Genomic DNA, 13,491 nt, shown 5'->3' with positions numbered 1-13,491 from the left:
CAGAAGCAGTTTTGGAGAAGCATAAATTTTTTATTTCTCTCCAAAGGCACATTTTTGAAAAGCACTTTTGAGAAAAATATATTTAGAAGTAATTTTTAAAAGCGTGGCCAAATACTAATTGCTACTCATAAGTAGTTTTCAAATAAATTAGTCAAACACAAACTGCTTTCACCAAAATTACTTTTGAAAAAGCATTTTTGAAAAAAAGTACTTCTCAAAATAAGTTTATTTTTGCAATTTGGCTAAACGGGCTAGAAACTTGATATATAAATAAGGGTAAAATTAAAAAATTAAATTAATTTCTTCTTGATAATGTGGAAGAATATTTATTTTGAACCAAAATGAAAATATAAATATATCACTTATTATGAACCGAAAAAAGGACTTTTAACTCCATTTTATGCTTATTTTTGCTCAAAGGAATATCTTTTTTTGGTGCCTTGATTTTTTCACTAATATCACAGCAATTTTAGCATGTGGATTCTAACGATAACTCCATTTTTGTACCAAAATAATACTCCACGTAACATATTGGAAAAAGCAAAGTGTTATGTATAAAGGTGTTATTGGGAGCCTAAACTGCCCAAATGGCAAAGGGGTCAATTTCACAATAATGACAAAAAAAGATGAGAGCCTATCCCCAGACTTTCTAATGCTACTTAAATTCGTTTGGTAGGATGGATAAGTTAAAATAATTTGGAATAAAAATTTAGTATTGTTTTATTGTTGGTAGGGAAATTTTGGAAGAAAATAATTTGCAATTATATTTAAAGTAACAATCAACAATACAATATTATAAAATTTAAGTAACAATCAAAATATATAATTATATTTAAAGTAACAATACAATATAATATAACGAGTAACAAGCATTCAAACAAGCTGTTAGTGTCTCTGTTCCGGTTTATGCGAACCTATTTTCTTTTTTATTCGTTCCAAAAGAATGACACATTACTAAATTTAGAATTAATTTAGCTTAAACTTACAATTCTATCCTTTACGAGAAGCTTTTATAACCACACAAATACTCTGGGCGCCTATTTAACTTGTTTAGGATCACAAATTCTAAAAGTATTCCTTCTTTCTTAAATTCCGTGCCTAATTAAACAGGTTCACATAAATTGGAATGGAGGTACTAGTATTTAACTGTTGCAAATAAAATCCTCACTGATACACTATCTTTTGTTGAAAAAAATAGATAGCTTTCTACTCTCTTATATATAGCAACACTTATTTTTTGTTGTTGTTTTCTTTCACCAACTTTGTGAAGCAGCTGCACAAAGAAAAATACAGACAAAATTGTTGGGAAAAGTAGAGTTTATTTGTGTTGAAGTTTGGTGGTGGTGAGAATATAGAGAACAAAAGAATATGCAAGCTTTCAAAGCAGCAGTATTACCAGCTGTTACTCTTAATAATAGTAATAATAATAACAATTCTAATATGTATTGCCACTCATCTTTTTACCTCAGGTGCCATTCTCCTCTTTTTTCTTTCATTTTATTTTTCTTTCATGTTTTCAACTTGATTTGTGCTTGTTAATGGTGTTTTGTTTTTTAGTTCTTGTTTGAATAAATGGCTTAAAGGGTCAGTTTTTTTTTTTCATGTTTATGTAGTTTAAAAATTTTCTTGTATTTTTTTAGTTCTTCTTTTATTAAATGGCTTAAAGGTTCAATTTTTTTTTCTTCATATTTTCGACTTGATTTGTGCATGTTTATTGAGTTCTGTTTTTTTTCTTGGGTTTAAGTTTATATATGAGTTAATTCAGGGATTAAAGTTTCAATTTCTATTTGTTGTACAGAGGTGATGAAGCAAGTAGACATGCAGCTGTACGTTTTGCTGATATTGGAGAACTTGAACAGTCTACAGGATTTCCTCAAGAAGATGCTGTTGATTTAAGCAGAAGTATTCAATTCTCTTTCTCAATTTAAAAATTTATGTTTTTCTTGGTCTTTAAGTTTTTGTATGATGTTGACCTTAAAAAGTTTGATTTTTGTTGTTGTTTGTTTTTTGGTTTCTTGAAAGGTTCAGTATATGGTGAGATGAGGCCAAACAATGTTGCTGTTGTTTCTTCAAATAATAACTTGCATTTTGGTGAACTTAATACGGTAAGATCCTCAACCCACAAAATATTAACAATCTTGGTACTTACTCTCTCCTTTCCAGTTTACGTGACACTATTTCCTTATTAGTTCGTTCAAGAAAGTGAACTACAAAGTGAACTACACGTCTTGCGCCAGGTCATCACTGAAGGGGTATTAAATTCACTTAAGTTTAGAATAGTGGAGTAAAAGGTCGCCCGTAAAGTTTAGGTGTGTAAATGATATGTATTCTCTCTTATTTAAAAGCATTTAACTTAAAGCCTATCTCGCGGGGACTCTCAAAAATGCTGCTTCACATGGATACTTTTGAAGGATCCGACACACACCCGGCAACATTTTTGGAGAGTCTGAGCAATATAGTTTTTAACTTCTTACTTCAAAGGTCTTGCTTAATTATGTCACATAAATTGGAAAGGAGGGAGTATATGTAATACTGTATATGTATGTTGTGTATTGAATTAATGATGTGAAGTGTGAAAATGGGAATGAATGTGCAGAGTATAGGGTCAACAGAAATGGGGTCATCAGAAACAGGAGGGGTGGAAGCAGGGGGGAGGTTTATGTTGCACAAGGCACAAACAGCAATGGTGGGTGGTGGTGGCAGCAGCGGCGGCAGACTTGTAGGTGGTGGTACTGTGGCTTTGGGAAATGGCCATTTTGAGAATTGGGCTGATTCTGGTATTGCAGACCATAGCCACAGCCAGCAGACTGACACTTCCACAGATGTTGATACTGATGAAAGAAACCACCAGGTTTTTAGCTTTTTCCCCCTCCTACTTGCTATTTTTGACATTTAGCAATAGTCCATCCTTGTCTTTTCTTTGTTGTTATTATTTCTTTTATGGCTCTACACAAACAGCAAGGATTCATATATCCATCTCCAACTTGGTTGTGATTGAGGCACAATTAGGGCTCGTTTGGTACGAGGGATAATGGATAATTAATTCCGGGATTAAATTTGAGAACCACGTTTCGTTGGATTGAAATCACGGTAAAACTAATCTCCCGGTATGGTAGTACGTATTATTTTTATTCCTGTGGGAGGGTAAGATAATAATTCCGGGATAACTAATCCCGAGACAATTAATCCAACCAAACAACCGCTCATTGTTGTTGTTGTTATAATGGGGATGATTCATTAGTGGTTAATATTACATTATTTTCATGATATGTTGGGCTGGTGAGTTAATAATAGTTTCATGTATAATTAATTAAAAATTAATGGCAATGATCTTGAGATTAAAATGTTGTACTGGAGTTTTAGTTTTCTTTTTATTGAATTTCACTTTTTAGGCAGAAGGAGAGGTATTAACTTCACTTATTTGAAGTTAACCTAGTAGGGTAGCATTAAGATCTTATGTCACCCCAAAATCTTGGTTTATAAATTGAATATATCGATTGATTAATTACCGAGTAAGCAATATCTTTGGAATTTAATGAATGATTTGGTCAGATAAGGGAATGGCTAGGGAGTATTCAATGAATGAGCCGGTTGTTTTTGTTATTTTCAACTGCTTTTGTGGTGTTTTAGCCCCCGAGAGAGAACATAACTCGAGAGGGTAGAGACATCTGGATATGATTTGGTGTCTTTATATCTAAACAAACCCCTATTGTTAACTGTTTGCATTTATTTGTTTTATTATATCACAGGGCCAAGGTGTTCAACATGGTGCATTAATGGCTGTGGACTCCATTGATCAGTCCAAAGTAAAGCATGGAGATCAGAAGGTTGTTGTAGTTTTTTACTCGTCTCTTTCTTCCAATAGCTGTTCATTCCATTGTATCTGTTGGTTACATTTTACTTCTGTATGTACTTAAGCAAGATTACTTGCAGACACTGCGCAGGCTGGCTCAAAATCGTGAAGCTGCTAGGAAAAGTCGATTGAGGAAAAAAGTAATATGTTCATCTTTTTCAAATTTAAATGAAATTTACTTGGCTCATCCGGTAATTTTTGGTACTTTTTATCCACGAGATTTCTACGGCAGAGTATTTACCATCTATGAGTTGAGTTGTGCTTGACCTGTTTAGTTCACTTTACTTGGTGACTGTGGGATGTCACATAACTTTTCTTCAGAAAATGTTCCCATTAATGTATACATTGGCGACGAACAAAACCTCACGCATTACTTCACACACTAGATAACATCCATATGGAATTGAACACTAAAAAAGTAGGAAAAAGCAAATGCAATTTGTGTACGGAAGTCCCACTTTATGCAATTATACATTACATGATATTCTTGTCTTGTATGTTTTTTATATGTTGCTAAAGGGGTGCATTTTCAAGTAATCCGAAACTTAGAGTTTTGCTCTGCTGCAATATTGACAAGATCAAGTCACCTCAGGTGTTGCATTATCTTAAGCATGGTTATAGCTCAATAGTCTTGGCTGAATGTTTAGGCTTACCAAGTTGTTGATCATTGTTGGTCAATGTGCAATATAACTTCTAGATACTCGACGTTTAAATGATTATAATGTTTTTTGTTTTGCACAGGCATATGTTCAACAGCTGGAGACTAGTAGGCTCAAACTATCACAGTTAGAGCAGGAGCTAAAACGAGCCCGCCAACAGGTATCTCTCTCCCTCCGCAACTGGTAAGTAGAGGACTCGCCGACAGAGTTTGATAAGTCATCTCTCTCTTGCTAATTTCTTGGACACAGGGCATATTTATTGCAAATGGATATGCGGGGGATCAGAGTCTTTCTTGCGGTGGAAATGGTTAGAAAATTTCCACCCTTAGTAGCATTCATTTCTTTTGTCATAGTTAACGACGTTGCATTAAAACTGGGTAATTTATGATACTTTGCACAGGGGCATTGGCATTTGACATGGACTATGCACGTTGGCTAGAAGACCATCAACGACTTATCAGTGATCTCCGATCAGCTGTAAATTCTCACAGGGGAGATAATGAGCTGCGCCTTCTTGTTGATGGAGTAATGTTACATTACGACGAGATATTCAAGTTAAAGAGTGTAGGAGCAAAATCAGATGTTTTTCATATGCTGTCGGGCATGTGGAAGACTCCTGCGGAAAGGTGTTTCATGTGGTTGGGCGGATTTCGTTCTTCTGAGCTTCTAAAGGTTAACTTAGGCTCTTGTTTAAAGTGTAATTTCTTATAGCTTTTTATTTTCTTAAACTGATGTCCGATTTTGGAAATACAGATTCTTGGAAACCACCTTGAACCGTTGACAGAGCAGCAGCTCATGGGCATATGTAATTTGCAGCAGTCTTCTCAGCAGGCCGAGGATGCCCTATCGCAAGGCATGGAAGCCCTGCAACAATCTCTTGTCGATACACTTTCATCGATGTCTCTTGGCCCTACTGGCTCCGGAAACGTAGCCGACTATATGGGGCAAATGGCAATCGCAATGGGCAAGCTTGCCACCCTTGAGAACTTCCTTTATCAGGTAACTGTCCTCGGTTTAAGTTCTCGATAACATGTACTATTTTTTTTCTTTATATACAATGGAGTTCACCTTTATGATTCCTTATTTGCTAGGCTGATCTTCTGAGACAACAAACTTTGCAACAGTTGCATCGAATCTTGACTACTCGTCAAGCTGCTCGAGCCCTGCTTGTTATAAGTGATTACATGTCAAGGCTTCGGGCACTCAGCTCGTTGTGGTTAGCACGCCCCAAGGACCAACTCTAGTAACACGAATATTCATCTCTACAAAAGTGATGCATTTGTAAGTTCTAAATTGTGAAAATAGTGGTTATGTGGTAGCTCACAACTTTCAAAAGTGAGTGATTCGGAATTGGTACAATGCTAGCATATAGTTCTTGGCTACTTTCTCCAGCCACACCGTCTCAAAAATATCTTGAGACGATTAGGTATGGATCTGTAAACTATTTTCTAGGTTCTTTAGAGGTACAACTAACTATTTTCTTGTACTAGGAATGTTAGTCACCTATTCGAATATAGTCCTTAGTAAATCGTAGCGTGTAAAAGTGTCATCCTTCTTGCTGCTTGTTGCAATTGATGTTGCTTTTTGGTTATGGAGAAAGCTTCTTCTCACATTTCTCTATTTATCCTTTTTCCTATAGTAAAACAACTAGTAAAGTTGTTTCCATGTGATCAGGTGATCACGGGTTTGAGTCGTGAAAACAGCCTCTTGCAGAAATACAGGGTAAGTCTGCATACAATAGAATTTTGTGGTCTTGACCTTTCACGGACCCCGCGCATAGCGGAAACTTAGTGCATCGGATTGCCCTTTAAAGCATCTGGCGATTCAACTTTTAAATTCATAAAAGAATCTTTACATGGCTAATACTCTAAAGCCTCAGAGTTTTGTATGACTACATTGTCTACATGAATATTTGATACAATGGGTTTATTTTGATTATTGAAACAACTAAGCTTTAGCAGTTTCCTGCTGCCACTGGCTTGTATGCTTTTCCTCTTTCAGTATTCTTCCTTCCTGGAGACAGACATAAGAACAAGAATATAAGCAACAAGAGATATAAAATGAAAATTCTTGAAATGAGACTGGTGCACTGAGTTCCTGCTATGCACAGGGTTCGAGAAAAGACCGGACCACAAGGGTCTATTGTATGCAGCCTTACCCTACATTTCTGCAAGAGACTGTTTTCACGGCTCGAACCCGCGATCTTCTGGTCACATGACAACAACTTTATTAGTTACGCCAAGGCTCCCTTCAGATAGTTTTACCCAAGCTATGCGCGGGGCCGGGAGAAAAATCGGACCACAAGGGTCCATTGTATGCAGTTTTACTCAACATTTCTGTAATTAAGAGGCTGTTTTCACAGCTCGAATGCGTGACCTCATGGTCATATGATAGCAATTTTACTAGTTTCGCAAAAGCTTCACTTCATATACTTTTGTATATGAAAATAGAAACATACTTGACTTATTTCTTCTTCTGGATTTGACAATATGTGGTATGAAAACTCCAGTTCCATTGAACACTTCATCTCTATTGCCTTTTCTCCACAAATCTGATAACCATTTTGGAACTTTGTTGTTATCCTCTTTATCTCCAGACCAAGAAAAATGAACTCCTGCAGGTTGTAGAACTGAATAAGATTTCATTTCTACTTTGTTCGAGTTCTTGATTTCATTTGAATATTGATGATCTTCTTCATCTTCTGTAGTCAATATTAACACTTGTCTTCTAAGTTCATCGTAAAAATCGTCGCCTTCGAATTCTTCCCAGCAACTTATTCCCATGTTTCTCTGCATCTTTTGCATCAGCCTGTTATTGTAAACTTCCATTGATGATTTTGAAATGATTGCTTGAGTTTTATTTTGAGTTTTTGGCTTATGGAATTTATAGTGTGTGAGAAGAGAAGGTTTTGTGATTGTGGTCAAAGTTACTAGTGAATTGGAACTTGGTCTTGTAAGACGTCTCCAAGTGGAAACAAATTCAAAGAATATGTCAACTTTTGTACGTTAGTCTATGCTTCTTGATTAACCATTTATTATTTTAATCACACATAGTGGTGACAAAATGGATAAAAAATATAGTTATTTATTCATAATATTCATTAAAAAATATTTTGGATAATGAATATTTTTAACACGGGTTAAATATGGACAAGATTCATATTATCCTCTTAGAAATGGATAATCAATAAATAACTAATGGGTTTAATTTTGCAATTGTAAAGACTCAAATTGGTTGTTACTTAAGTTTGGGAGACTAGAGCCCGTTTGGACATAAGGAATTTTTTACTTTTTTCTGAAATCATCGTTTGTTCATAAAATTTTCAATTTTCACTTGAAGTTGCATTTTGGAAATTTACGAAAATTTAAAAAGTTGTTTTTCAAAATTTTTACTCAAACCACTCATAAAATTTCATAAAAAATTCAAAATTCTATTCATGTCCAAACACAACTCTAAATTTCAAATACCATTTCACTTGAAAAAAAATTTCACCCTTTTTTGGAATATTACAATTCGTATATCCGAACGCTCACTAAGAATTTTTTAAAAAATGATCATATTCAAAAAGTCATGGATAATACGGTTGCCCATATCATCCGCCGGTTAATCTATTTTTTATTCATATTAAATATGAGTCGGATCAGATAATTTATTTGTTTTTAAATTACTCGTTTTCGACCCGTGCATATTCGACCCGACCTGCCCGTTTCCTATCACTAATCACAGGTTACCTTGGCATCTTTTTAGGGCAATAGTGTTTGGTCTAGTTTGTTCACATTCCAAATCATGGAAGAACGGTAAAATTGTCTTTGTATGATCTATAGGTCACAGGTTCGAGCCATAGAAGCAACGCTTGCATTAGGTTATACTGTTAGCGTCACCCCTCTTGGGGTACGACCCTTCCTCCGACCCTATATGAATATAAGATGTTTTTATATGCGCTGCCCTTTTTTTGTCCACACCTCAAATATTTTACGGGTATATTTTATCTTTCACAAATATAAATATCAATTAATTCTATCCATTAAAGATTAGACAAATAATAAGGATTTATTTAGTATTTTTTGTTTCCGTTGAAATTTGAACCTTGGTATCTAAGATTCACACCCTTAGATGACAAAGATAACTTATTCTAATGTTAAAACCTTTGAATTTTCGTCTTCTGTTTGCGTGTAGTCGTATAACGTTTGAAATTAGGTCAATGATATGAGTGGACCCTTTATTCTCAAGTAAATTATTGGATTAGTCCCCAAAGTTAAGAAAATGATACTCTACTCAACCTAGATTCCTAGAAGGATTGTATTATTGACTTTTATACATTAACTGTTCACATTAATGTCTTCTACCAACTTTCGCAATGTAAATTTTTTTTTGCTTTCTTTCTTTTCTCTGTTAAATACATGCTCCCTCCGTTTTAATTTATGTGAACCTATTTGATTGAGCATGAAGTATTAGATATAAGAGAAGATTTTTGAACTTGTGGTATAAAATGAGGCACATATATTTTGTGTGGCTATAAAACATTGCATAAAGATAAATCATTTTCAAACATAGAAAGAAATTTATTTACCTTGAAAATGGTATCGACAATTATATTTGATTTTATGGTTCTAAAAATGTGTGGTTTATTTTTATAATAGTTGTTAGACAATAGATGCTAAGTATAAGTAAAGTGAATAAGATATGCGAACCAAAGCTATTGCAAAACTGAGCCTCGAGCTGGCTGGAGCAGGGGCCTCGAGGTCTAGATAGGGCTGGTAGCAATGAACAATTGATGAAGAATCAATGATAATGAGGGCCTCAAAGATAGTCTTTTGCGTTAATAATGGGCAATAAATGAAGAACAATAAATGAACAACGAATGAACAAGCAATGAATATGTAGAGTAATTGTTGAGCATGTTTAGACAAGAGAAGTAGAGAATGTTCTATTCTATTCAATAATTTCTTACAAAATGATAAGGGTCTCCTTTATATAGGGGGGGGGGGGGGGTAGGGTCCCCAACATAGTACATGTCTAATAATGACGAGGAAATGCTATTGGTACATCTGTATAATAGCTCAGTGCGGATTTGTACTATTCTTGCTGACCTGGTTAGCTCTAACCACGTGTCCTTGGGAGATTTCCCACCTTCCTATGACGATTATCGATTTGTACTGCTCCGAGATTGCCCTTCGATATACTCCCTCGAGGGATGCACCTCGGGGTCACGCCTCAAATTTTGCTTCTAGCTCCTCGAGTTTGAGCGTGGAGTGCCATAATAATCCCAAAGTCGAAATCTCCAATTTTGGCCGTATACAGATAGTCCCCGCGTTTCTTAGAATAAAATGATAAGAAACGATCTTGAGTTCTTGCCTCCTCGATATCCCCATTGTGACGTTAGCCACGTGAGATCATTAAATGATGTGACAGAAAAGCTATACAGAGGTCTTGTCAAGACGGTTCTCGAAAAGCCCACGAACCGCTATTGGTCGCCCTTTTAACTTCTCAAATTCACCTAGATGACTTATATATACTCCAATTCCCTACCTTTTAAACCTTTGCAACATCTTCAGATCTTCAAATCTTCGTTAACAGTTTCCTGTTTTCACCCTTCTTCTGCGTTCACTTCTTCGTCAGCTTGTGTTGAAACTTCGTTATAACCATGGCCAAAACTTCTAAGACAGTACCTCAAAAGGGGAAGCCCCTTCTTCATCACGCTCGTCTAAGAGCAAAAAGGTAGTGCCTCCCAGCGTTGAGGAGTGTGTTCCTAGGACCTTCGATACATCCTCCGATTTCAAAATTGATAAACCTTCTTCGATACCGGGCCGATGCGAGCCCATGTCTCGGTACATTAGTCTAATAACCGATATAGAGAAGGTGAAAATAGATTACCGCTGGGGAGAGGTGGTACAAGTAGATATCCCTTCTTCGGAAGAGGATATAACTACACATAGACTTGGTTTCCTCAGCGTGTATGTGTGTCCTTTTACCTTAGGTCCTGTAGATTCTTCTTCTCCACCGATAAACCCGGTGACACTCGATTTTTGTCGACAATATCGAATGACGCTTGGTCAAATTTATCCCTCTTTTTGGAGAATCGTCTATTTGATTAGATATTTCTCTAACATGGTCGAGGGGATGTCTTTCACCCTCGATCATCTGATCAGATTTTATAGCCCTCGCCTCTATCGAGGGGGCCTAGTCAAACTGCGTCATCGATCTGCCAAAGCATTTTTTGCCAACACTGACGAAGATAAAGACCGGGGGTGGATGAGCCGTTTCGTTCGAGTCAGGACTTCGGACTCGTCCCTACTGAGAAGATGCCATTCCCTGAGAAATGGAATATGAGACGTAAGTGTCGTTACACCGAGCATGCTTTATCATCTGAATGTCCTCTTTTCCTCTTTGAACTCCACCTCCTCATATCACAAGCGCATTTGGCGTGATTTGGACAATACTCGATGGGAGGCCAAAAGCCATGGTACGTCCTCACCGTTGTCACCCCTAAATTCCTTATAAATAGATTTCTTGGCGATAGCTCGATATTTTACGCTTGTACAGGCCTTGGGGAAGTCGTTTCGATGAGATCGCCTCCTTTTGGCGACGAGGAGACCCAAAAACCTGCCAAGGATAGAAAGAGAAAGATGGAGACGCCGGCGGAGTCTTCGACATCAAAGAGAGCTAAGGCTCGAAAACCCAGGGCCAATGCAACGATCCTAACTCCGGCAGCGGCTGAGAGTCTTCGTGCTGAAGACGATGACGGTTGCCCACTGGTACATAGGGCAAGACGAAGCGCCGATGCTTTGAAGGTTGCCGGGCAGAAGACTGCTGAGTTAGAGGTGGCCGATGCGGTCCCACCTTGTATTGAGGAGACTCTCAAGGAGGGTTTGGATGCAGTCCCCGATCCGACCATCGAACAGGATACAACTTGTGCCGATGAACACTTGGTTGGAGTAGTTAGAGGATCCCGCGCTGAGGCCCTTCGAGGGCGAGGGAAAGCCTCGATAGAGGTTGATGTCATGGGCGGTCTTCAATCAGGCCCGTCGTTTTCCCCAGGGAAAATACGGGATGCCCAGAACAGGGAGACTCCCGATGTGGGGGTATCCCAAGGAGTGGATGAGACATTTGGAGATTTTTTTTGCCGATATGGAAGAGGACGCTGATCTCGATGCTCCAGTCATTCTCGAGGAGGCTGCGAAACTCCAAAATAGGTGATTTTTTGACATAACCTTTGTGTCTTGAGTTTTTATCTTTGTTTTTCTAACTCCTTTCCTTCGTGCTATAGGTCACGATGTTGTACGATCAGGCCTTCTCCATGTTACGAGCTTATCTGACTCATTGTGAGGGGGAGTTTGAGAAGCTCGCTTCGGAGTCGAATGAGCTAAAAATTCTATATGCCCAAAGGGAGGAGGAGCAGAACAACCTTCGAGCAAGTTCTGAGAAAGTGCTCCAAGAGCAGGCCAATTTCATCTAGCAGGTAGTTCGGTATTTTTGAGCTTGAATTTTGTTTTCATAACTCGGTGTTTATCACCTTGACTCGACATTTGCAGATTGAGCAAAAGGATGACCTAGCGGGGCAGCTTCGGGAAGAGATTGCAGCCAAAGATGTCGAGATCCTTGAGCTGAAGCGGTACAAGGATAGCACGACCTTGGAAAGGGATACTCTCCGGGAGGATCTAGCCTCGACTTAAGAGTCTTCTTCAACGTGCTAAAGAGGAGGCTCACAAATTCAAGGGGCTTCATGCTGAGTCGGCTGCCGCGTTATCTGCGGCCAATTCTGAAGCCGATGAACTTATATCCTCGTATCGGGAAGATGCTGCAGCGAATGCTCGAGCCAGGGAGATATCTGACAAGGCCGAGCTCAAACTGGCTCGTGCCCTTTCACATACTCGATTAGAAGCTCGGAGGCAGGCCTTTGAATAAGTGTACGCCAAGGGTTTCGAACTCTCTGCCGAGATCAAAGAAGCGAAGGCCCAGGAAGAGGAGTCGGCGGCTCCGACTACTTCGGACGAAGGCTCTTCAAGTAGCTCGGGGAGTAGCGAAGATGAAGACTAGGCCACCTTTGCTCTTTTTACTTCTTCTTATTTTGTATGTGGACTCCTCGTGGGAGTTTTGTAAATGCACTTTTGTAAATATATTTTTGGGATGCAAAGGATTTTTTTTTGTTTAATGTCTTCAAAGCTTTGCCTTTTAGTGTTCATGCCAAATTCAAGCCTCGAACTTGAATTTTTCTCCTTTGAGCTCGGTCTTGGAGTAACAGAGACCCTTGAGGTCGGGTTGGTAAGGAATCGATTTGATTCCTCAAATACTGTGTGGTGTCGTTATTCCTGTGACATGGCCGTGAAGTGACTAAAGTGGCCCCGTCGGTACTTTTTCCCAAAAAGTCATAATTGCTTTGTCAGAGCTGGTTGCTATCAAAGTTAATGAATAGTCGCCACTCTTCTTATATATACTTGATTTCTTTTCATTGAGGGCTTTGCCGCTTTGTTCAAGTACCTTTCTCTGTGGAGTTCCTTTTTTTGCTAATTCTAGTGCCCCATTAGATCAAAGTTTTCGCTTGAGTTTTCATCTTCCCTTTCTTGTTTTGAAGGAATCATGGCTAACATACCCGAATCCGTTTACCAGAAAGAGGGAAGCCCTACCTCTGCTCCCCGCCCGGCCGGTGGTACACTGCCGGCGTTTGGCGAGCCAACTTCGAACTGTTTCATCTCGATGAGAGATTTTATGATAGAGAAACCTCTCGACGTTCTAGGCCATCGAGAACATGCATCGAGGTTTATTTTCGTAATAGAATAGAGACAACTTGAGGCTGTGAGGAGAGACTACGGATGGGGAAAAAAGGTGAGGCTGCAGATACCCCCCCCCTCCCGAGAAGAGGATATTATGGCCCACATAGAAGGGTTTCTAAACGTGTATACGTACCCAGTACCCTTTTACGTTGGGTCCTCTCGACCGACTCGTGCTCGAATTCTATAGAAGATATCCAGTTACGTTGGC

At 38.3% G+C, this 13,491-nt stretch overlaps 2 protein-coding genes across 3 annotated transcripts; one reads left to right on the top strand and one right to left on the bottom strand.

Annotated features, from left to right (window-relative positions):
* On the top strand, nt 1,196-6,103 carry LOC109225690 (transcription factor TGA2.3-like). 2 transcript variants are annotated; one of them, XM_019390443.1, is made up of 11 exons: nt 1,196-1,469; nt 1,799-1,902; nt 2,029-2,105; nt 2,597-2,851; nt 3,750-3,827; nt 3,934-3,993; nt 4,595-4,672; nt 4,762-4,819; nt 4,913-5,184; nt 5,266-5,511; nt 5,604-6,103. In XM_019390443.1, the coding sequence occupies exons 1-11, from the start codon at nt 1,369-1,371 to the stop codon at nt 5,754-5,756; spliced, it is 1,482 nt and encodes a 493-aa protein (XP_019245988.1). In that variant the 5' UTR covers nt 1,196-1,368; the 3' UTR covers nt 5,757-6,103. The 2 variants fall into 2 exon arrangements, with proteins under 2 accessions (XP_019245988.1, XP_019245987.1); XM_019390442.1 differs by having other exon boundaries at nt 2,023-2,105.
* On the bottom strand, nt 6,313-7,438 carry LOC109225691. The gene is made up of 2 exons (XM_019390444.1): nt 6,971-7,438; nt 6,313-6,525 (listed from the first exon to the last, which is right to left on the bottom strand). Exons 1-2 carry the CDS (start codon nt 7,338-7,340, stop codon nt 6,467-6,469), a joined length of 429 nt encoding a protein of 142 aa, XP_019245989.1. The 5' UTR covers nt 7,341-7,438; the 3' UTR covers nt 6,313-6,466.

Source organism: Nicotiana attenuata, chromosome 5 (genome assembly GCF_001879085.1).
Source record: "Nicotiana attenuata strain UT chromosome 5, NIATTr2, whole genome shotgun sequence".
In the NCBI taxonomy this organism is placed as follows: domain Eukaryota; kingdom Viridiplantae; phylum Streptophyta; class Magnoliopsida; order Solanales; family Solanaceae; genus Nicotiana; species Nicotiana attenuata.
The sequence above is the reverse complement of the archived record's forward strand: the minus strand, read 5'-3'. Positions and strand labels throughout refer to the sequence as shown.

Bases quoted from the DNA above. Each gene is read 5' to 3' on its own strand.
- LOC109225690 (XM_019390442.1), top strand. From the start codon at position 1,369: ATGCAAGCTTTCAAAGCAGCAGTATTACCAGCTGTTACTCTTAATAAT. The intron at 4,820-4,912 runs GTTAGAAAATTT...TACTTTGCACAG, and splicing joins TCTTTCTTGCGGTGGAAATG to GGGCATTGGCATTTGACATG. The intron at 5,185-5,265 runs GTTAACTTAGGC...TTGGAAATACAG, and splicing joins GTTCTTCTGAGCTTCTAAAG to ATTCTTGGAAACCACCTTGA.
- LOC109225691 (XM_019390444.1), bottom strand. From the start codon at position 7,340: ATGGAAGTTTACAATAACAGGCTGATGCAAAAGATGCAGAGAAACATG. The intron at 6,526-6,970 runs GTATGTTTCTAT...GTCTGTCTCCAG, and splicing joins CAGAAGAAGAAATAAGTCAA to GAAGGAAGAATACTGAAAGA.